General features: G+C 39.3%; 1 protein-coding gene across 1 annotated transcript in view; it reads right to left on the bottom strand.

Moving 5' to 3' along the window:
- Nucleotides 1-8458: 8458 nt before the first annotated feature.
- SLC25A12 (solute carrier family 25 member 12) overlaps nucleotides 8459-25923 on the bottom strand; it is a 201235-nt gene continuing 183770 nt past the window's right edge. Inside the window, exons 16-18 of the mRNA XM_089690512.1 lie at nucleotides 15185-15343; nucleotides 12090-12180; nucleotides 8459-9097 (exon numbers count right to left, since the gene is read on the bottom strand). Coding sequence (XP_089546638.1) covers nucleotides 8905-9097; nucleotides 12090-12180; nucleotides 15185-15343 — 443 coding nt within the window. The 3' untranslated portion in view covers nucleotides 8459-8904. The remainder of the gene's footprint in view (nucleotides 9098-12089; nucleotides 12181-15184; nucleotides 15344-25923) is intronic.

The following is a 25923-nucleotide window of genomic DNA, read 5'->3' as shown; positions in this document are numbered from 1 at the left end:
AGTGAAAGGATTATCGCAAGGGAGACATACAAAAGGCTGGTTTCCATCACTGCAGTGTAGCACTACCCCCTTAAGGGTTGCATAATAATTTTTGGGTTCCCTGTCAATCTGAACTGTTTGCTGAAAGCCCAACCTCTGCTGACACCACTGTGCTCTTGTGACCAAAGTAAATCACAGCTGTAAAATGTAAAGCTGTAAACTCACACACAAGTTAGTATAGACCAATATGAACTTTATATTGGAATTAAAGGCAAATTGGTCAAAAAGAACAAAATGACACTGATAAATGCAGCAAATAAAATCATTCTTTGTAATTGTGAACAAAAGTAACAACCTTAACCATAAAGCAACAGCAACAGTTGACAGGCCTGCTTTCAGAAATAATCCCGTCTTCAATCTGAGGGGACTGCTGAATCCCCAGTGAGCAGAAACAGCTATCAAGAAACAGGTAAGCTCACTGTGGATCCTGAGAACTAGATTACAGGGATTAGATGTGAAGGAAAGATAATTCTCATTTGGAATTACTTGAAATTGAGCACTGTCCCTTTAAGGACACTATAGTGTCTTCTGAGCGCTTGTTGGGGCCCAGTTGGTATGAAGTTAAGTTGAGGTGTGGAATGTAGTTCCTTGGGATGGTAACACAAAGAAAGTGAAGAAATAAGGGTGATTTAACACTTTTCCTCTTGATGATAAATTAGGGTGGGGTCCCCTTTAAAGCACTGAAACATGGGACAGGCTTGCATTAATGAGGAGCAACAACTGGCATAAATGTCTATAGGCAAAGATAGCTTCCTCTGTACATCAAAGGCAAAATAAAATAAACAGTAATGTGAATCCTGCTTTGTTGAGAGCAGGAAACTTGTTTCAGTTTGCACTACTGTATCCTGGCCTGCAACTGTATATCCTGCGGTCAGCTTGTACAATAAACTGTAATGTAGATGTATTTCAACAATGGCGGCTGCAAGAACTAGGCTGCAAACTGAAGCAACTATAAGTAATGTTCATAACTACAGTGGATATAAAAAGTACACACACCCCTGTTAAAATGTCAGGTTTCTGTGATGTAAAAAAAATTAGACAAAGATAAATAATTTCAGAACTTTTTCCCCCTTTAATGTGATCTATAAACTGTACAAATCAATTGAAAACCAAACTGAAATCTTTTTGGGGGGGGGGGGGAAGTAAACATAAAAAAACTAAAATAATGTTGTTGCCTAAGTGTACACACCCTCTTATAACTGGGGATGTAGCTGTGTTCAGAATTAAGCAATCACATTCAAAATCATGTTAAATAGGAGTCAGTAGACACCTGCCGTCATTTAAAGTGCCTCTGATTAACCCCAAATAATGTTCAGCTGTTCTACTAGGTCTTTCCTGACATTTTCTTAGTCACATTCTACAGCAAAAGTCATGGTCCGCAGAGAGCTTCCAAAGCATCAGAGGGATCTCATTGTTAAAAGGAATCAGACAGGAGAAGGGTACAAAAGAATTTCCAAGCCATTAGATATACCATGGAACACAGTGAAGACAGTCATCATCAAGTGGAGAAAATATGGCGCAACAGTGACATCACCAACAGTTCCAAATGCCAGTCAATATTGGCACAAAACCTTCGAAAGCTGAACTGGATGAGGAATTTCAGCATGACAAAGTCCCAAAGCATACATCCAAACCAACAAAGAAACGACTTCACCAGAAGAAGATTAAAGTTTGGGAATGGCCCGGCCAGAGCCCAGACCTGAATCCGATCGAAAATCTGTGGGTTGATCTGAAGAGGGCTGTGCACAGGAGATGCCCTCACAATCTGACAGATTTGCAAGGAAGAACAACAAAATATATTGCAATTGAACAACAAAATATATATAAAGTGCAGCGCTGTAATATATATAAATAAATTATACTCGATTCATAAAGTAATCCGTGCACAATATACAAAGTGCTATTTATTGCAATATGTGCAGTAAATAAATAAATGTCCGTATCAATCCTTTTGATTTCAATAAAAAGATAATTCAGCAGAAATAGTCTTCAAATTAAGACATAATATATCCTTGTGACCAAAGTGCAGATGTGCTTATAACTTTAAAGGTAGTCCACCATTTCTGATGGGTGTGCACTCACCAGAACTTTGATGTATAGGAGCATTGGTTACAATCTGTCACATCTGGGTGCAGGAGTAGAAAAGAAGCTTAAGGGTTAATCATCTAAATAGCACTTTATATATTGTGCACGGATTACTTTATGAATTGAGTATAATTTATTTATATATATTACAGCACTGCACTTTTATATATATTTTATTGTTCAATTGAGTTGTACAGTTTATAAGTTACATTAAAGGTGGAAAAAGTTCTGAAATTATTTATCTTTGTCTCATTTTTTTACATCACAGAAACCTGACATTTTATGGGTGTGTAGACTTTCTATATCTACTGTATGTGTAGATTGATATTTATATGCCCTCGTCCACATGCTACCCTTCCTGGTAAATGTAGTCCTGGCCTGCTGTGTTCACCAGCTGCGTCCTGCTATTCAGTATACAAGTTCCAGAGGGCTGTTCTGTCCTTGTGAGTGACCCTGAGTGGCAGGCCACCGCCATCTAATGTCCATTTTGATGCATTGCAAGTAATAACATTTCAATGGATTACAGCAGCACGAAAGCACAAAGCTTTGGGCCCACAAAGAAACTCTCTGCAAGATGCAAGACCTCTATTACACAACACATTTTCTAGTTTACTGATCCTCACCTGCCTTTCAATATTGTCACAATGTTTAAACAAGATGCCTATATTTCTACTGATGACTAGAAATGTGTAGTGAGATAATGTAAGAAAGAACAGCTGCTCTGCCACCAGGGGCGGACTGACAACTCATGGGGCCCCCGGGCAATAGGGGATCATGGGGCCCCTGTGTCCTTGCCCAAACTCAAAAAAAACCTATGAAAAAGGTACCAGGGGCATCTCATGGGGCCCCCCACTGACCCCGGGCCCTCGGGCAGTGCCCGAGTTTCCAAATGGTCAGTCTACCCCTGTCTGCCACCTATAGCCACAGACATGTCTAATGGTAAATTCATCTCTGTCCATAGGGGTGAATGGAAACAAATGTAAAACATGTTGCACTGTACCTGCTGATTCCAGTGTTTTATTCAGTGTACACATACATCATAACCTGGAATGAAAAAAAAAGAATTGCTGGTAGTGTTTACTAACTGTAAACCCCAGGACTCCTTTCATTTGGGCCAAGTCCGTTCCGCTCATGAGTGGACCTGTGAACAGATCCTGCTGAATAGAAGCTGAACAGCATTGAGGTCATTGTTGTTACATCCATGTCTGTTCATTTTTTTCTGCCTGGACCTTAATGTACCCATGTTAGGTCTATGGCAGGCAGATGTAAACAAACGTGTGTCCTTTTAAAACCTTTTACCTCCAATCAGTCACATTTAGGTCCAAAATAATAAAAGGAAGTAGACCTTTTCCATTTTATTGCAACCTAGATGAACCTGGAGGTAATCAGTAGACCATGCCTGCATAGGGTTTGCAGAAACAGACACTGGAAGTCTCTGAAGGAAACCTGTGTGTGTTGTTAAAAGATGACAATGCAGGAGCACAAGAGAGTGAAAGGGACAGAACGTTGTCACCCTACAACAAGAAGGACCTTCATGGCAGGATCACCAAAAATTATTTGAATGAAAACTTCAATTTAAAGACATTTAAAAATTACATTACAAAAGCCTATTTGAAATGTTAGTGACTGGGTCTGCATACACATTAATCATTGTAGCGCCTGCTATATCACAAAAGCTGATCTGTAATTGAAATTAATTTGTGTGTTGTGTGTACATTTTCCATAGGGTCTTGTGAAGTGACAACATTTGTAATGTACTCCAATGTACAGCAGGAAGCACATCATCCCATAATACGTCTCTATTATTTTCTCATGCATGCAGTCTAGAAGGTTAATTAGAATAGTTCTGTCTTTCTAAGGTTATTAGTTACTGTATTTTACAAATGTAGGCTGAAGACCCTGGATACAATGGAATAATTTGAACATAGAAGCCCTTTACATAGTTCTGTATGTACAGTATATATGACAGAATAATCTCTCAATTTAAAGGAACCATAATGCTATCACCATGGTATGGATATATAGTTCACATACCACTACTGGGATGCTTTCAAAACAGCTCTCCTGCTAGTGTCTAAATCAGTGGTTATTAACCTTGTTGGAGGTACTGAACCCCACCAGTTTCATATGCTCATTCACCGAACCCTTCTTAATTGGAAAAATAAAATATGATTTTTAAAATTCAAAACATAGGTATATATTTAGGTATATATTTATACATAGGTGCACAAAATGAACAAAACCGTTAAGAACAAAGAACAAAACCATTAAAACATGATTTTCACACAAAAACAAAAACATAATAATGAATATTTACTGCACGAATCATATGAGTTGGGTGTGGGTCTTCACCTCCGCCGAACCCGCAAGACTGACTCACCGAACCCCTGGGGTTCGATCGAACCCAGGTTAAGAACCACTGGTCTAAATATTTCACTCTTCAGCAGAGAGATTGTACAAACCTGGTAGGCTAGGCTAGGTAGGCTAATTTGCCTACAATTGCAGCACTCTTCTTAGAAATGTTAATTGCCAGTACTTTTTGGGTTACTGACCCAGGACAAGTATGCAGATCAGTTATTATTTTACTCTGACCTCGCTAGCAACATCATGGTTTCAGGTCAGCCACCCAACCTGATGAAGCCAGAGAAGAGCATTTTCAAGAGGTCAGGTCTGGCAGCATCGACATGAAAGTTATTGATCCTGATGACCCATTAATAATATTACTATAGAATCATATTAGATACATTCTTGCATGGCACCACAGTCTGGAAACAACCACTTCGAAGGATAGATAATTTATTGATAAACAGTTTAATTACATAATCAATGTAGTTATTATTGTTAATATTTCTAATTCACCCTTAATATATTGTTATTATAGCTACAGTAACCCAAAAAATGTGGCTTCAGAAGTCTAAATCCTGATGTTAAAGCAATTGTCACTGGAGACAAAGGCCATCCAGAAGTTCTTGCAAATGTCTCTAGGCCTTGCCAATACTACTTAATTCAATCAATGACTAATTTAGTTGTGTTTCGTATGGGAAATCTACAAGACCTGGTAATATCCAGGAATTGGTTTAGGAGCTTGTAGGGTAGATCAACAAGCTTAAAGAGAACTGAATTGTGAAAGCTCTGCTCAAAAAAGGCAAGCAGAGGACATGGGACTAATTATCAGCTTTGGCTTTGGGCTTCCTGCAGCCATTTCTACCATTTTTGACTTACTATGCCTTGTTTCACATTGTGCCTAGGTGTGGGAATGGCCATCCTGCGAGGCTTCTCTTAGTACGCAAGCAGAGCTTTTCTTTCAAATGTTAGACCTACCACCCGATGACTGATGTGGTAATTTTCTAGAAGTAGCAGATGGGGTGCAGGAAGCAACAATCCACAAAATGAATGAAGCAGGGAGATCCTTGTACTGCAGGTTCTCAGGTACAGCTTCCTCTCCAGTGAGGAGAACACTGAGCAGCACAGTAGTGACATCACAGAATGTCATGAGACTATCAGTCAGAGACAGCAGTGCCTTCTATGATCTTATAATGCACATATACAGCTTTGAGGTTCAACGTATAAGAAGGGCACAGTTATTTTTCACAAGGAATTCACAAGAAAAAATACATTTCTACATGTTCCCTATATGTGAGCAAACTTTCACTTTTTTTTAACTTCAGGTCTCAGGCTCAGGGCAGATCCTCAAAGACCACATATCAAGGCATGCATGTTTTCTCCTTTACTATGTAGGGAAAGCTGCATAAATTAGTAAGCTGCATGAAAGAACAGTCCTCATAAATGAGCACTGTTAAGCTACAGCTACAATAGTCCAACTTCTAAAAATTTCTACTATAATTGCAATTTATCACTCAACAAATAGAACAAAAGACCTATAGGGTATAGGATACACAAGCAGTTTATTGTAGCATTCCGTTGAAGCAATGTGCAGTCCATGAGAGTCCAGGAGTCATTTGTTCTATCTGTTTAGCTGTCGATTGCTAGTGCATTAAGTAGTACAGTTGATCTACTACAAGTAACCTTTGTAGCTCTAGCCTTAAAGGAGAAGTTCACCTTTTGGACAAAAATAATAAATGCACATTTTTTTGCAGGTAAAAAAACGTGCATTTTATTATTTTTGCCTGCAGGAGCTTGGAAAGCATTGCACCGCCGATCAGTAGATCGCTGATACCATGCAGGTCTCCTGCAGACCTGTCAGTTTATCTGCTTGCTGTACGGGATGTATGCGCAAGCAGATATACTGACAGGACGCTTCAATGAACTACCACGGTGCTCCACAGTTGCTGTGGTAGTTCATTGAAAACTACAAGCCGACAGCTGTTAAGGCTGCTGGGACTTGTAGGCACTCATTCACAGAACTCTGTGAGTGAGTGACGCGACCGTGACGGCGGAGCCCCGCACGACTGCACTGTTTTCAAATCTGACAGATAGTATGGGGGAAATTTCTCCCTGTACCATCTGTCAGAGGGAGGTGGGGCGGCAGGTGTGGCTGCGGCTTTGGGAACATGTTCCACCCTAAAGAAGTAAATGTAAATGTGACTGATTTAATCATAAGTCAAACGATCACAGAAAATCACAGATAACATGCATATACATCAAAATATCAGACCCATTATTTTCTATGATTGTTTGACTTATGATTATATCACATTTACATTTACATTATATTGTGTTTTGATGCAGCCCTGATGAAGGGGGAGTTTTTATGTTTTTTTTAGTATAGACTATTAAATTATTTGGACTTTTTATCCTTTGCTCTGGTGCTCCTTCCATTAGTGCATGTTTTTTTTCTGGTAACCTGCTGGGGTACCACTGGAGGGTAGCCTTGTCTACTGTAAACAGCCTAACCTGAACCAATGAGATATCCAAATGTTTCTGTCCTCTCACTCCTTTGCAGGAACTCACATCAAAGCCCCAGCATCTTCTGGGTGCTTTTTACTTCATTTGAGTATACTGTCATTTGATGACCATTTTGGCCAGACTGGGGAGTGACGGTCTTCATCTCTCAGTAATGGGCCAACAGCAGTTATTAGTAACAGGGGCCACCCCATTGCCAATCAAATTTATTTATTAAGATATGTTATTAGCCGATGTGTCTTATTTCAGATCTGCACTTACAAGTAAGATTCCAAAATTACTAATATTTTTAAACTAGGTGGTCATAGAAGTTCTAATCACACTGGCACATAATGCCCATTTCTCCTGTTAGTGTAGTTTTAATGAGCCTTCCTGGCACTGTTTTCAGTCTCTTGGCAATCACAGCAAGAAGTAATCTTGGTGTTCTTTCCTTTGTCATTTGCATTTTATTTGCCTGTGTTCCCGGTTAGTTTTCAATAGCCTACCAGCATATTACAAATCTCTCTCCCTTGTCAGTATATATGAAGTTACAGGCAATTCAATCAGGTTCTTGGCTTATGCACTGATTATTAACATATTGTACTGTTAAAACCTGCACATAAGTGCCTTGCTATCAGCAACGTTGGCTTGGTTGCGATTCCTCCTACTTTATTCATATGACTTGTAATGTTTAATGGTGAGCATGCAGTATTTATAAAGCAGAGAATGTGACATTCACCAAACATTTACTGCAGGTGCATCTTTCCAAGGAATGTATTTTATATACATTGATTCAACCGTAAGTAATGTTCGGTGAATGTCACATTCTTTTTTTATGCATTGGATCTACTTTGAGATGCAAAAGAATGTTGTGGTTGTTATTTTCTCAGTCCAAGGTAAGTATGTTGAACTTTTTACAGAATTTTTTTTTTTTATGTTTAGTTAATGATTTTGAAAGGGGAGGTGTCTGCACAGAGGGTGATTTTTTATGAGTAACGTCCATTTTAATTTGCTGTTCATCCTCTTCCATTTTCTGGACTCACACCAGGCAACAAAACAGCCATATTCTCCATTTCCATCACACTGGAATTTATTTGCAATTCTAGTCACTTTTTTTTTTTCAAATAAAAAGCAGGAATTTGCTTACTGCTTTCAAAATATATAGTTATTGCCACCAATTAGAATTCAGTTCACTGAGTGCAGTCGGGTTAGCTGCCATGGGTACAGCACTTTGCCGCAGGCATGGTTTTAGACCATCATCTTTAAATTAATCCAACAAGCCTGATAGCTTGTGATGCCGGTACTCCTGTGGTCTGCTGATACAATCTTTTCTACTACACTGAAGGAGAGATTAGTGCCCCAAAAGTGTTTATACTGTATGGTAATCTCTGCCACTGTAAGACCATCTTAAGGATCCATAAACACAAATCAAAATTGTTTAACATAATGGGAGTCTTTCCATTTTCACTGTACCAACAGAAAAGCCACAAAGTCAAACAATAATGTTTTATTTCCATAAAATACATCAAAATGAGTAAATGAGAAACTGAACTCATAATACATTATATAATGTCACGGTAACACCTCCCATATGCCCTGTACATTTTCCTCCACCCCTTGCAGAAAGACGTCCTATGTGCCGTGATGTCTCTGTACAGATGTACAATATGTACAGTAACAGTGAGTGCAAAGCTGTGCAAAGCAGTCTATTAAAAAGAAAAAAAAAACACCCATGCTTTCTTTAGGAAACAAAGATACATTCTATGTGCTGAATGAAGCAAATAAACCTCTTCTTTGCAAACAGGTTATTCGTCTTTTAACAAATAATTATATTAGAAGGTGACGAGCAGCAGATAAACCCACATGCAACTGACCAGAGAGATACTGAACTTTGCTGCGTCTTTAAATACTATATGTACCGAGGCCACCCGGTCTCCATTATACTGAAGCTGCAGTTTTCACCTGAGAAGTTGCCTCGGGAGACCTAAACTTTGGCAAATAGAGACCAAACTTGTTTTCTATCCCTGCAAATGTAGCAGTGGCCAGTCTGTAGCCTCCTATATGGTCTGAATGTGCTGGGGGAAGGTTGGAGATTCTAGTCTTTGGTGAAGGCTCTGCCCCCGAAGGCTTGCTGCAAAGAGAGAAAAATACAAGTCTTCATCAATGAACAGGCTCACATTGTGCCATCTGATTACAACACGAGGCTCAAAACATAAACCAATCAGTTAGCTACGTGTTACAAAGCTGTTTATTTTTTTGAACAGGCTAAGCTCACAGAGTCCTTTATGTGACTTTAACTGCAGCTCCTGCATGGAAGATTTAGAACATAGGAGAACTGATTGGTTCAGACAGTTTTTAAGGATGTTGTGAACAGAAGGCTAGGATATCAAGCAGCTGCTTAGAATACACTATTTATCCATCTACATTTGCACACTGCAATATGTTTGTGTGGGGCTGCTGTATAAGAAATGAGAAGAAATAAGGATTCCTGGTAAAAAGTTAACAAAAAATCAGCTTGAATCTGAACTATATAGTAACAAAGACATACCCAAGAAAACACAGCCTCCTTGTCAACAGCAGCAAGGCCCCATGGAATATATCTAAAGACAGAACTTTTTTTTTTTTTTATACAGTAGGAAAAGGTTAAAACCCTGCCCGTTTTTTGTTTTTGTCCCACTGGGGAGATTTCCATTCACTTCCTCTCCTGTTGACACAACAAGCAATGAAAGGGAAGTCTCTGCAAAGTCAGGGGAATGCCATGTTACCTGAACAAGTGTTCCCATCGGAAAATTTCTCAGAGAGAAATAAAAAAAGTAGTCCAAATCCCTCCTTATTACATCCAAAACTAAACAAAAAATGTTAAATATAAGTTATAAAGACACTGGGGTAGATTTACTAAATCTGGTGCACTCGGAATCTAGGGCAGTTGTGCATGGTAGCCAATCAGCTTCTAATTTCAGCTTGTTCAATTAAGTTTTGAAATAAAAAAAAAAAACCTGAAAGCTGATTGGTTTCTGTGCAGAGCTGCACCAGATTTTGCGCTCTCCGGTTGTAGTAAATAACCCCCATAGTCACCCTGCCTATGCAGGGCAAATCCACAGTGTCTCTGCAAAGGACAACCTTTGCCCCCCTTATATTCATTTTACCTGCATGCCCTTGCAGCTGCTTACACCTCTGAAGCCAGCACTAAGAGTGACTGTGATGGCAACACAGAGGAGTGGTGATGTAAGCCCCCCAGTCATTTGAAATGCTGTGGTCTAGTGGCTAGCTGCTATAGGCTTGGGCACCACCCACAGAGGAGCACCTCACATGCCCCTCCATACCTGAAACTGCCATCACTGGCTGCAGAACAAGAAACTGCCATGGTAAGGAAAATATATGGGGTCCTGGGGCAGGGTAACAGTGACCCTTTAAAGTAGCGGAAAGTGCACAAATAGCACTGGACTCTTAGAGTTATCTCACTGGTATTGCTATCTTAAAGTATTGATGTTGATGTAAATGATTTGGTTCCCAAATCGGGCAGCTTCTAGACCTCAAAGGATCTCCATGGTCTCCTTGTCTTGTAAAACTGAAATTGAAGAGCTACACATTTGCTAAGAGGACAAGATACAACTTTATTCCAATAAACGTCAGGTGGACAATCCAAAATGTAGCCAACATGTTTTGGGGATCTAAGAGTGCCCCCTTCGTCAGGGCTTGATTGACAGCAATGCGAATAGACTAGAAGTAAACTGGACCTCCAGACAGCTGAGTTACAGGTAAGCATGTAAGGAAAATGGTAGGCACAGTGTGATTAAATTTGATATTACTACATAGAGAGGTCACAATACAAAGGTATGTTTTTCTGGAAAACATTTTAAAGGCATTTAACTCTTAAAAGGAAGTTCTATGTTTTCTGCCAACTCTATCTAATGAGGTTGGTGACTTAGAGTTATGCTGCCAGTTTTGTTATTATCATTCAATACTTTTTAATCCATTGTACTAGTTTCCTCAAGGGGCTTAGGTAACTATAGAGAAGCTGGGTATGTGGGCATCAAGAAGGGAAAGCTAGAGATACAGACAGCAGTAAACATCCAGCTGAGCTTCTAACTCCCTACTCTAGCCAAAACTGGGTTGACTTCTGGTTTATAAATGGACATTCGAGTGACCCTGTTGCTAGATGAAAAGCATAAATTGCAAGCACCCTGCAAATAAAGAATGGTAATACGTATTAGTCTGGAAAGTGGTCACTCCTAGCTTTGCTCTCTTGCAGCACTAGGGCAGCTTAAAACTCTTCAGCAACCAACACTGATTTGAATGTGTTGGATGCCCCTGTTCCCAGTTGTGCCTTGTTGTTTCATCAGCTTGCTATTACTCCATTACTGTCTGCAGGTGACACAACACACAGAGGGGGATACAGCATCTGACACAAGAGGGAATGAACAAAGATTGGAGTCACCAACCTCCAGACAGTTAAGTATTACTAATCTCTGGCTTGCAGTTTAATTTTATTTCTGTAGAAAGGGCTGCTTTCAGATTCTTACAAATTATACATTTTGGCTGGCTTCCTTTAAAATGATTGAAGTGAAGAATTTGTATTTATTGGAAGAACAAAATAATGTTGACCTTGTGCATAAGTATCTTAAGGAAGAACTGGATGTGTTAAAGGAAAAATCTGATTGGCTGCACTAATCAGCAAGAAAACATTTGTTAATGAAGACTGCTTTGCCCATTAACAAGTACAATACAGATGCCACTGGGTTGCATGGCTTATTGTAGCTCTTCTATTTTGGTTATAATGAACACTTTACTGTTCAAGCTCTATGTTCATTTGTATGGAGCAGAGACGATACTGAAAAAAATGGGTTTAGTTAAAGAACTGAGTTTCAATTTAAGATGTGTTCAGCTAAATGATATAGTTTTTTCTCCGCTTGTGAATTGATATCATTCTGCAGAAGAATCCAGACTTTCACAGACATGCCTCCTGTGTCAAATGTCTAGAATGAAATCACCAGAAGACCGGAAAGAGAGAATTTGTTCTATAATAAGCTCAGGCAGGCTGCAGCACCAGGCTGACTAGAATTTCACCAGATCCCCATGCTGTTCTATATAAAAACAACATGTACAAAGAATAAAATACTTACACTCCTCCAAAATCAACATACAGCCATCTCTGCAGCAGCTCATAGGTAACCAGTGTGACACCAAACTGAGGGGAAGATCGGAACACTCGAGCTGTGGGAACATCAAATGCCATTATTAAAAATATTTAGGAAGGATGGTTATAGCTTGGTCTTAAAGGGTAACACGTACTTGTTCACTTTTACGTTTCTAAAAGCAGAAATGTGTGGATTAAACTGAGTCCATAACATTTTCAGTGGGTATATATTGTTAAGATAACATCTATCTGAAAAAAAATATGTACAACTGCATTGATGGTCAGCATTTACACTAATGCCTGCCTGTCATGCTGTTTATTTATCACAAATTTTCCAAAGTACAGACGTGGAACAAGTATGAAGCTCAGGAGTTACGACTTCACTCTGACTAACCCAATGTTTTTCAACCTTTTTTCAGTCAAGGCACCCTTTAAAACAGTGGACAGTCTCGAGGCACCCTTTAAAATTATAGACAGTCCCGAGACATCCTTTAAAATTATGGACAGTCCCAAGGCACCCTTTAAAATTACGGACAGTCTTAAGGCACCCCATTCTAAAATGTGAAAAACGATTCTAATATTTTTATATAACACAGCAACATCCACACATGTAGGACACCCAACATTAGAGGTGATTTATTCTTCCAAAGCAAATACACTTTTGCACACTGGCACTGAGTAGTATTCCAGTGTTTCTCTTCTCCCTCACTGAACTAATGTGACCCCAGCACTTATGGCGAGGGGCAGGAGAGGGTCAAACTAGGATACTGTGCAGGCAGCTGACTTCCTCCTTATCAACTGATGTCATTGGTTGTCAAGATGCCGACAGCTAGAAGGTCGCAATGGTGTACAATGAAAACCTGTAACTTTGTGTAACTAAAAGGCAGGATTGTTCCACCCGCTGGCTTGTATACAGGTTTTGGGCAATTTTTAGACGTTTTGCCAAGGCACCCCTGATGAAACCTCAAGACACCCTTGCTGAGAAAGGCTGATCTAACCTGCATGTTTGACAGTTGCTTAGAAAGTATTGATGCTAAAGAGAGCCAGGTAAGTAGCATTTTTAGAAGGTCATTTTAGAAGAAGGTCAGCTCTACCTATGTGGGTGGGAGGTATGGTCATCGACCACTCATCCAATTAGATGACCTTTATTGTACATACAATAAAACTGTTATGTACAACCAATGCTTTTTTTCTAAGAAAATAGGTGCACGAACTCCCCCTTTCTGATTCTCCCCTTTCCCCCCCCCTTCCCTCCTCTGAGCACCATCCCTTGGTTCCACCCCCTGCTCACCGCTCATTACTGCCCCTTTTAGAGAATACAGAACCAAGTATCATTTTGTGGTGCTAAATAATTTGTATGGAATTAGTTAATTATTACAAGAAAAGCAGTAAAACAGATCCCCTGCAGTCAGCAACAATAGATCCCCCAGTGACAATAGACTCCAACCCAGCAACAATAGATCCCCACACAATAGACTATCCCAGCAAAAATAGGTCCCCTCAGCAACAATAAACCCCACTCCAGCAACAATAGATCCCCTGCAGCAACAATAGACCCCACCACAGCAACCACAGACCCCACTACGGCAACACTAGATCCCTCAAACAATAGACCTTCCACACACACACAGCAACAATGGACCACCCACAACAGAATACCACCCCCAGCAACAAAATATCCACCTCACCAATCTTAGGGATCTACTGTTGAGGGAGAGGTTGATGGTTGCTGAGAGATCTGTTGTTGCTGCTGGGGGGTCTACCAGCAACATAAGACACCCAGCAAAAATAGGTCCCCCACCAGAAAAAATAGACCTTCACACAAAAACAGATTGCCACCAATGAAAATAGATTCCCCAACAGCCAGCATCAATAGACCCTCCAGCATACCCCACACCCCTTGCCATTACATACATTAAGTGCTGGAGGTGCCGCACCTGCGTTCCCCCATGTTTCCACTGAAAAAAGCCCTGTGTACACCTATCATGATTACAAATTATATGAAATGTTTTATGGTATTTGCATCTTTGAATAAAAAATGTAGAGAAGGTTATCCATGGATGCCCCCATATTACACTCAACATGTTTCCTAATGTTTGATGTGGTTGTTCTATATTTTCATGTTTCTGGTTTCAGATTTTAATGATATCCTACATGCAGATCTGTAGAATCTCCCCAAGCTGAATCCACCAAGGAAAGGCATACAAAAGATGTTTCCTCCCACACTCCAAAGACATGCTGGTAGGTGAATTGGTTCCTGTCTAAATTGGCCCTAGTATGTGTATGTATGGATGTGAGTTAGGGACCTTAGATTGTACACCCCTTGAGGGTTAGGGACTGATGTGAATGTACAATATATATGTGTAAAGCGCTGTGTAAATTGATGGCGCTATATAAGTACCTGAAATAAATAAATAAATAAATAAATAAGATGTATACAAGGAAAACCCACAGACCCCTGGCAACTGAAGGAATTTTGCTTGGCAAGGTGGTTACAGATGTTGATGTCAAAGACTGGTGGGCAGTTATACAAAATTCCAACAGGAAGTCATTTCTGCTACAGGGGCAATACAGGTATTTGTTGCAAAGGGTGTACTTACTTTCTCCACAGTACACCATTACATCTATTGATATTTTTGTTATTATAGAAATGCAACGTTTTCTGGTATTCTTATTCAAGTATATCACCTTTATCCGTAGGCACTGTTTGAATAAAGATCTAATGTTTGTTCATAAATGTTCAACAATTTTCCTGGGATGTACTTAATTTTTCTCGTGACTGTAGATAAACTTTAAGTTTAGCTGGGGTCACATAAGAAGTTTATTGCATTCAATCCTGAGTGAGGGTTTTCTCCTAAAAACTCTGTATATCTAAGGCTCAGAAGGTATCTAGGTGACTGCCATATTACTCTTGTACATACTGCTTCATATAGTCTATCTTTAGAAGAGAATTTCTGATTGGGTGCACTGGATTATTACTCTTACAACATCATTTTCTTATGTGTCTTCTTATAATATTTGACTGACAGTGAGTGTTTGAAATCTCTTCATCCAATAACAACATACTAATGCTAACAGTACCTCCAGCTCCTTTCCAGAAAGCTTTTCCTCCTTCTTCTCTAAGGATTTTCTTAAAGCAGTCAATAACACCAGAATATGTAGTTTGACCGGCTCGTGCTGCCACTTGAAGTCTTGTCTTGATGACATCAGCAGGGGTTACTAAGGACGCTGCAGGTACACCTGTATAAAGACACGTGATATATTCATAAAAAGAATCCTACTTATCTTCACAGGAAAAAAAAAAAAAAAAAACGCATCAGATAATTAAATTGTTCAGACAGTGGTAACTCTTCTCAGAATTCAATAGAAATGTTCTAGAGTAGAATGTGCTATTTTGAGATCTATGGAATATAATAAATGTGCCTAAAGCTCATTGAATGCTTGAGTTTGTGTTGTACAGAAACACTTAGTACAAGAATGGGTGACTGAGCCAAGAGGGAGCTGTTCAATTCAAAAGGCATAAAATACTCAACATCCAATACCATTTACTAAACACTGGAAATTTCACAAAAGCAGAACAATTTTGCTCTTGAAAACCCACAAGAGTTGGTAATGATCAGAAAAACTGTCCACCACCAATTCATTAGTTTTCCCATTTATGCTCACATAGGACTATCTCTGAGAATAAGTTTACTGCAACCAATTTATCGTGAGTTATATAAAGAGTTTAAAAGATTGGGTCAACTGTACTGGACAAAGAACCTAAAATATTCAGAATATACCTCTCTGAAATACACAACACTCTTTACAAAGCCAACTATATCCCAACTTTTATCTTCTTATTTTGGAAAACCAGTAAGAATAAAAAAAAAACAAAAAGGAGCTCAGCATGGACACAGATACTATGAAAATAAATCTTACAAGAATTATGTAACTATTTTGCACAAACCCTATTCCAATCATACCTAAACCACTTCAAGCTACAATTCATTTCTTTAGTACACAAACATTTTCAGAAGTCTTGTATCATTCCAGATGCAGATGGCTTGGGAGTCCCACATCCATCGTAATGCTAAGTTCAATTTTTCATAATTCTTTATTGTTACATGTTAGAACCCTAGAATTCTGTAGCTGGATAAACAAGTAACAGAATAGCATTTACTGTACCATTGCGCCAAACCCAGTAGCATTTTATATTTACCTATCTGCAGCCTACCTACCACATACCAGGTCAAAATCCATAATCTCCAAATTTGACATCTTGTCATTTTACGCAACAGATGGAAATGTTCACTTACTAGCCCAACACAGATCAGGGGACAGTATTGATACTAAATAACTTGTCTGAACATTAGGAAGGCTCTGTCCCAAACAGACAGAATGTACAGACATACATAAGTAGACCCCCACATTTTATTTTAACTTCAAATCTGTCTATTCAAAAAAGGAAGGGAAGTGTGCAGACCTGACACTTTTGTACATTGATAAGCTGGAAGCACCAATAATTACAATACATTATGGGTTGCTATAGCCAATCATAAAGGTAAACTAAAACTTTGAAGAAAACGAGTATCTACTCAAAAAGCAGCTTGTAGAGACACTGTTATTCCTGCACAAAAGTTAACACATACACAACAATGTAGTGCAGTAATAATACTTACCATAAAAAAAGGTTGACTCCAATTTTTTTTCTTGCAGAGCTAGTGGAAGAGCCAGAATCTTCAGAATCTGACACTTCTGGGTGTGTCAAATGTCTGGATCTCACTGTTGCCCACTTTGGCCCCCTCCTTGCTGTTATGTCTCTGCATGGACACACTAGTGTGTAGTGGCCAAGAAAGCAAATCGGACAGACACAGACAAAAGTCACACTGGAAACTGCCAGATGTTGAAAATTCTACCTGGAGTCTATCTAGTGTATACTAGATTGCTGAATATATTTTAACTTTTTTGCAAGAATGACTGTCTTATTAAGGCATTATAAACTGGATGATGAAGAAACCCATCATAATGTAGGCTGGTTCCTCTCATTGTTTCTTTGACTCTTTTGATAGCTTGGATGACTGACATTGCAACTAGGAGCTATGCCATTATTTTACAGTAGACCAATTTTCTGTGTCATGGAGAAGTAAAAAGGGAACTTAAAATCTATTTAACCCAAGGATACTGGAACAACGTCTGGAACACTGTGGCTAGATTCTATACCAACACTGATCTTAGGAAGGTGAGACAAAAATACTTAAGGGTGGTATATGATCTTAGTTAGAATTGCAATATTGACCTCTTCTGTATGGCCTATTTTCTTTTGGGAGTGAAAAGAAGCAACGCTATACTATTTTTGGTTCTTGAAATAAGCCTTTTTGGTTTAGTCTTCCATCACACTACTTCTGCATGTCCCTAAGAACATTCAACTATAAAAACACATTTCTTGCTCTTCTGTGAACATTTAAACAAGCTTGATGCTGTCATAGGTCAACTTTTGGTTTTCAGTAAATGAAAAACAACTAAAGAACAATTAACCAGAACCAAACTAGTATTTTTACAGACAAACAACAATTATGAAAATGTATGGAGACCTTCCCAAATATAGTCCTTGCTGCCATCAGACATTGAAAATCTCAAGAAAAAGGACTTATCAGCCAACCTCTCCACCTCCCTCACTCTCCATCTTTCTTCTATGCTCAGAGTTTTTTTTTTTTCTTTTACCTCCTTTTTCTATCATTCAGTTGTACACTTTTATTTCTTTTCATTGCCTTAATTATAGCTACAATACAGGTTTATGCTTTCTCCTCTTTTAAATAACATAGCACTTTCAGAAGGCAGCAATTTATCGACCAAAGCAAACCTATTTTGTGGTTTGCTTACACTTAAACGGGCTTGTATACTTAATGTTGAATGAACAAACATAACAAACAGCACCATACAATTGTTCATCTCTATAAATTATTTTGCTTTTGCGTTAGAATACTTTGAACAGAAACAATGAGAATCGAAACTTTGCAATAAAAAGTTGCTCCACGACATCAGTGTTTAATGAAAATGTAAGAGGGACTCTTTTGTTCTATATGCGTCTTACAATAGTCATCATTTCAATAACCTTTTCTTTATAGTCAAGAGGAACAGTTTAAATTGCATTTTTATGTAGCTCTAAAAATGTTTCTAAATACTATAACTGATTTTACAATATCAATTATTCAATATTTGAACATTTTCTTGATATCAATGCCAGGCTTATCCAGAAATCACCAGGGCCAGTATGTTTTAAATTTTGTCAGGAAAAGAAATACAAACTCATGGAGACTGTTAGATATGTGCGGTTCGTTCATTCTGAATTCGGATGTATTTTTCATTATTTGGATTTTTCAGAATTTCCAAATTACAATAGTAACGAATCCAAAATAAAGAAATGAAATTCGGACAAAATTCAAATTCAAATCGAATTTGAATACAAAGAATAGAATAGAACATAAGATAAGATAAAAGAATATAAAAATAACAGAATAGAATAGAATACAATATAAAAGATTAGAATAGAATACAATATGAAAGAATAGATAGAACAGAAAATTATAGAATAGAATACACAATAGAATAGAATAAAATATAAAGAATATAACTTTATTCAAATAGATAAAGAATAGGTTAGAATAGAACAGAAAAGAATAGAATAGAAAAGAATCAAATAAAATAGAACAGAAAACAACTATAGAATAAAATGTAAAGAATATAACTGTCTTCCGAAATATGAATTTCAAATAGAATAAATACGAATTTCGATAAATAGGATAATAGGAAAGAATAGGGTAGAATAAAAAAAAAAAAAAAATAAATAGAATTCAATAGAATAGAATATACCCATCTTCCTAAATTCGAATTTCGGATAGAATACATTAAAATATATTAGAAAAGAATAGAACAGAATAGAAAATAAGAGAATAGAAAAGAATAGAATAGAAAATAGTACAATAGAATAGAAAAAAAACAATAAAATAGAAAGAATATAACCATCTTCTGAAATTTGAATTTCGAATAGAATAAATTAGAATTTGAATGCCAATTTGAATTCAAATGCCGATGTGAATTTTCCGAATTTGTTCGAATTGAATTCGAATAGATGCTAATCGAAAGTGAAACAAATCCGAAAATGAATTAAACGAAACAAAATTATTTAAATAACAAATCAAAGCAAAACAAAGCAAATTTTGTTGTTCTGCACATGTCTAAAGACTGTGTTCTCAATGCGAACTGAATTCAAGACTCCAGTGTTGAAAGGCAAAAGAAGCACCATGCTTAGACCAGGGGTCTTCAAACCTTTCAAACAAAGGCCCAATTTACTGTCCTTCAGACTTTAGGGGGGGGGGCCGGATTGTGGCCAATTGGGGTAAAAAATGTGCCAGAATAAACATGTCCTCAAGGCTGATGGTTAGTAGGAGGAGTGCCCCATCATTGGTGTTAGTAGGAGGAATAGTACCTCATCACTGGTGGAAGAAATAGGGCCCTCTTGTTGATACCAGTGGGAGGAATAGTGCCTCATGTGATTATTATTATTATTATTATTATACAGTATTTGTAAAGTGCCAATAGTTCGCTCAGCGCTGTACATTACAAAGGGGGACAGAACATGTGACAGAACAATACCAATACAATGTGATACATGAGGGGTTCGAGGGCCCTGCTCTTTCGAGCTTACAATCTAGGAGGGAGGGGGTGGTGGCACAAGAGGAGATAGCTGTGGGGGATGGAGTGGTAGGAAGAGTGGAGGAGGTCGGCAAGTTAGCAGGGGGTGGGGTAGGCTTCCCTGAAGAGATGGGTTTTCAGGGTGCGCCTAAAGGAGAGGAGAGTAGGTGATAATCTGATGGGTTGGGGCAGGGAGTTCCAGAGGATGGGTGACACCCTGGAGAAGTCCTGGAGGCGGGCATGGGAGGAGGAGACCAGGGAACTAGAGAGAAGGAGGTCTTGTGAGGAGCGGAGTGTGCGTGCTGGGTGGTACTTGGATATTAGGTCAGTGATGTAGTTCGGGGCAGTATGGTGGACAGCTTTGTACGTCAGCGTTAGGATTTTGAATTTGATCCGTTGCGCAATCGGAAGCCAGTGGAGGGATTGGCAGAGGGGGGTGGCGGAGACAGAGCGGTTGGAAAGGTGAATGAGTCTGGCAGCCGTATTCAGGATCGACTGAAGCGGGGATAGCCAGCGGCGAGGCAGGCCAGTGAGGAGGGAGTTGCAGTTGTCGAGTCGTGATATGATGAGAGAGTGGATGAGCTGTTTAGTGGTTTCTGGGGTTAGGATTAGGAGGAATCATGTATCAAGAGACAGATAAAAGCTAGCAAAGGGCCACAGTTTGGAGACCCATGGCCTAGGCCATACTGCCCCACTGTACACTCAATAGAATTGATCCAATATATAAAGCACTTTTCTTATTTATGTTCTATTTGCTGCACAGAGTTCCCTTTCCCACTCTTAACATAAATGTTACAACTATCACATACTGTTAGTAAGGCTGTGTTCACACTAAGCAATTTGGAATTGTACACAGAATTGGCAATTCATGCTAAAATCGAGGCAAACTGCACAACATGTGCTTGGGTGAAATTCCTCCTTAATGGCACCCCCAACAAGGTGTGATTTTGATGTGATTGTTGCTCAACAAAATGCATGAGAATAGCGGCAAAGCACACCCAGCTCAACCACAATGTGGTCCCTGAGGTTCTTTGCTGCGACAAATGCATATGGGCTTCTCTATGAGTGACACATGGAAACACAGATGAAGCGCTGAAAAAAAAATTGCTATGTAAAATGTGAACAGGGCCTAAGACCTCATCTGGAATGTGCAATCAGCTTTGGGCGCCAGTTCACAAAAAAGGATATTTTTGTTTTGTGATTATTCAGCTTTAGTCAGAGCTGCACAGTTTGTTTTTATCTACAGACACCCCTTATCTGCATAGGCAGCTTTTTGGTAGAGGTGATCAGGGGTGGACTGACAACTCATGGGGCCCCCGGGCAATAGGGGATCATGGGGCCCCTGTGTCCTTGCCTAAACTCAAAAAAGCCTATGAAAAAGGTACCAGGGGCATCTCATGGGGCCCCCTACTGATCCCGGGCCCTTGGGCAGTGCCCGAGTTTCCCAATGGTCAGTCCGCCCCTGGAGGTGATCATTAAGATCAATGGCAGAGGACAAGTGGGTCTTAATGCCTGGAGGAAAAGAGCTTTAACCTCCACATTCAGAAAGGTTTCTTCACAGTAAGACCTGTGAAAATGTGGAATAGACTCCTCAAAGTTCAGACCAGCTCAGTAGACTGAAAAAAGAGCTGGATACATTCCTAAATGCACAAAATATAACTGGACATTAACATCTATAGGTAATAACACAAGGATTATTGAACCAGGGAATAACCAGTTGCCTTCTGGGGGATCAGGGAGGAATTTATTTTTCCCCTGATGAAGAAAATTGGACCAGGCGTCACAGGTGTGTTTATTTTTTGCCTTCCCTGCATCAACTGTGGTTATATGGTAGGTTTTCTATTTATTTATTGTATTTATTTTTTTATTGGTTGAAATAGAGGGGCCTGGGTCTTTTTTCATCCTGAATATGCAACTACTGTATATGAGTATACTTTTCATCACTGATTCACAATAAAAAAAAAAATCAGAGACTCTTTTTGCTGTAATATAGAGTACACATAAAAAGTTGTCAATAAGTCTTTTAATTTACGATGTTAATGTTACGATCTTATGATGTAAATATAACAGCTCAAATTAAAAGGCCACAGCTTAAATGTCATTTTAAAAAAAAGAAATAATCAGAATACTTTATGGTTCAATTAGTACTGAGAAAAGGGTTTATTTTTACAAAGGTTTAACCCCCAGCTGCTGACAAATGTACTAATCTGGCACGCTCTGCAGTGACACAATCCATGTGCCTGCAGATATAGTTCTGGGACACCAATGACACGCTTGTTACGATAGTTATACACACACACCAGGCATTAAGCAAAGTGTGCATAATGAAGACATAAATTGATTAGCACGCTTGTATCATTCACATTCACAGGAGTTGTGAATAGCTTATCTATGGTCAATCCGTAAGGAGAGATTTATGATGACGGATCCTGTTAAGTAACTCATGCGTATCTATATCCTACAGTTGTTAAAGGATTATAGATCCCACCATGCCTTGCATCAAGATGCTAGCAGGGCATGCTGGAAATTATAGTTCCTTAAAGTCTAAGTCCAGACAAAACTTTTTTATTCTGGTTTTTTTTTCTTAAGAATAAGGAAGGATTTAAAACTCGTTTTTTTCCTCCCATCCTGAGCTCTGTTAGAGATACACTATATTGCCAAAAGTATTGGGACGCCTGCCTTTACACACACATGAACTTTAATGGCATCCCAGTCTTAGTCCATAGGGTTCATTATTGAGTTGGCCCACCCTTTGCAGACATAACAGCTTCAACTCTTCTGGGAAGGCTGTCCACAAGGTTTAGGAGTGTGTCTATGGGAATGTTTGACCATTCTTCCAAAAGCGCATTTGTGAGGTCAGGCACTGATGTCGGACAGGAAGGCCTGGCTTGTAGTCTCCACTGTAATTCATCCCAAAGATGTTCTATCGGGTTGAGGTCAGGACTCTGTGCAGGCCAGTCAAGTTCCTCCACCCCAAATTCGCTTATCCATGTCTTTATGAACCTTGCTATTTGCACTGGTGCTCAGTCATTTTGGAACAGGAAGGCGCCTCCCAAAAACTGTTACCATAAAGTTGGGAGCATGAAATTGTCCAAAATGTCTTGGTATGCTGACATCTTAAGAGTTCCCTTCACTGGAACTAAGGGGCCAAGCCCAACCCCCTGAAAAACAACCCTACACCATAATCTCCTCTCCACCAAACTTTACACTTGGCAAAATGCAGTTAGGCAAGTACTGGTCTCCTGGCAACTGCCAAACCCAGATACGTCCATTGGATTGCCAGACATAGAAGTGTGGTTCGTTACTCCAGAGAACACATCTCCACTGCTCTAGAGTCCAGTGGCGGCGTGCTTTACACCACTGCATCCCAGGCTTTGCATTGCATTTGGTGATGTAAGGCTTGGGTGCATTTGCTCAGTCATGGAAACCCATTCTATGAAACTCTCTATGCACTGTTGTTGTGCTAATCTGAAGGCCACACCAAGTTTGGTCTTTAGCTATTGTCTCTGCAGATAGTTGGCGACTTATAAGCACTGTATGCTTCAGCATGCGCTGACTCCGCTCTGTCATTTTACGTGGCCTACCACTTCATGGCTGAGTTGCTGTTGTTCCCAAATGGTTCCACTTTGTTAGAATACCACTAACAGTTGACCGTAGAATATTTATTAGCAAGGAAATTTCACGGATGGACTTATTGCACAGGTGCCAACCTATCACGGTATCATGCTTGAATTCACTGAGCTCCTGAGAGCGACCCATTCTTTCACAAATGTTTGTAGAAACAGTCTGCATGCCTAGGTACTCCAATGCTTTAGAGGGGTGTTCCAATATTTTTGGCAATATAGTGTATGTTCAGGCACCTGCTGTCACAGTGACAACAGTTTCACCAGACAGGAAGTAAGGAAACACCTGTAATAGGGATACAGAAAGAAATAACATGCTGATGGGGTTATTTCTGTCTGTGTTGTGGATTTCTGTAACCGGGCTCTAGATAGAAGTAAAAATGTAACAGGGGTTGTAATCCTTCCCTACTATCTAGAATAGCAAAAAAGTTTTGTATGAACTAAGTTTACCAGTAAGCACATCCTAGAGAGAAGCTGTATACAGGGCCTGGACTATTCAATTTACCCAACAATCAGCAGGCATGCCTAACGTTTATGGGTTTTCATGCTTCCAGGGCAATTGAAATAAACACTCCAGTCAAACTTTTGTATCTAAAATAACTCTGGCAACACAATCTACTTGCAGAATGGGCCCATTCACACACATATGTTTTAACATCTTAACATGTCAATGCATGTACATTGGTTAGTCACTGTTTTACAATCTACATGCAGAATGGGCCCATTCACGCCTATATGTTTTAACACATTAACATGTCAATGCATGTATATTGGTGAGTCACTGTTTTAAATGGTGCTAGTTACTATCAGTGCCATGAGTTAAGAACAGTGACAATGGCAGTGCATGAAAACGCCTGACTGTTGAAATGGCACATAAAAACACATGAAAACAGGCACAGAAAATGGTAAATCTAGCCTTAAATTGTAACTCCACTTTTGTTGAAAAAAAAACATCCCCTTTGGTTGATTTATGTTCATTGCTGGGGTTGTAAGAAACTATTGTTGCTCTGAAGAGATAGCGGTTTGTTTCTCCATTCTTTTGCCAGCTGATTCTGAATGGGAGGATCTGGTTCATTATAATCAGCCGGTGCACTGAAGTGTTCTGAGTAAAGCTGCAGGGTCTGCATCCCTTTAAAAGCATTTAACCCTTGGGAATTATCTCATCAAAACTTAAATTCCTATTGCATGAGAGTGCCTAAAATTTTACTTGTTTCTTAGTGCAGACTTCTGGAAATATCAAGGAGCCAATCACGCAGGCTGGAAATTCAATTTCTGGGGGGCATTTTGTACACCAACAGTGTACAGAACATCTCCAGGTTGCCATATAACATTGAATGTTACAGAAAATTACAGAGCTGCAGGTTAAAAAGAAAAGGTAATTTTAATAACATTAAATTACAATATGGCTTGTGTAGTAATTGTATATGCTATTTAATTTTTTATTTGATATTGTTTCCATGAAAGTAGAGTTATCCGTTAAACGTTCACCCTGAATTCCACCATTTCATCTTCTACACCTGGTCATCCTTCTATGCAAAGTGTTATAGTTGCTGATATCCTAATCTTGTTAATGCACTTTATTATGAAACTGTGAAAAGTATTCCCTGGTCCCAGTAATGTGCTCTCTTTGAGCCTACTATAGTTGTACCCACACACTGGAACTTTAAAGTGATTGTAAAGGTTATTTTTTAAAAAAATAACAAACATGTTACACTTACCTGTTCTGTGCAAAGGTTATACACAGAGCAGCCCTGAACTTCCTCTTTTGGGGTCCACCAAAAGGCTCCTCCTCTTCTCTTATTGCCCCCATAGCAAGTCGCTTGCTATAGGGGCACTGTTGCAGGCTCGATCACAAACCGTGTTGCGTGCATCTATAGACACACAATGTGGCTTGGCCCCACTCCCCGCACTCTCCTCACAGGATTTGATTGACAGCAACAGGAGCCAATGGCTTCTGCTGCTGCCAAATCTCCTGTGAGAACAGAGAGGAGAGAAGAGCTCCTGCAGATGGGCACAGCACTGGAACGGAATCAGGCTCAAATAAGAGGGGCAGGAAGTAGATATTGAAAGTTTTTTTTAATGCATTATGGTAAAAAAAAACTTTTACCCCATGAAAAAGTTTTCAGACATTATTTAAAACTCAATTTACAGCTAAATTAAAAATAGGCAGATTGTAGCACAGTTTCAGGGATTGCAGGCAGGATAGCAGTTTGCAGACTGAATGTGCTATTGCATGGAGTTACACTTTAACTAGAGCTGAAGAAGCCTTCAGTTTGTGCTGCTGAAGAGCAAATGAATAGATGACTTTACAGAAGAGAATTACAATGCCACCTCTATGGCCGCTCAACAGGAAGCAGAGCCGCAGCATCCTGCCAAGAGCATGGCCCCGAGCATGAGGTGGCTTTTGCCCTGCTGTGCCCAGGAGTCAGGATGTTTCAGGACACGAGCACAATGTGGTTTATATGAGAGGACAGACTGTCGTCTGCACCACCTATTTCCCTTCAGTCTCCTCATATATGTCAC

This window comes from Staurois parvus, unplaced genomic scaffold, assembly GCF_062004578.1.
Source record: "Staurois parvus isolate SC_StPar_1 unplaced genomic scaffold, SC_StPar_1.0 ptg000530l, whole genome shotgun sequence".
NCBI classification, from domain to species: Eukaryota; Metazoa; Chordata; class Amphibia; order Anura; family Ranidae; genus Staurois; species Staurois parvus.
This window is presented reverse-complemented; position numbering and strand designations above follow the sequence as displayed.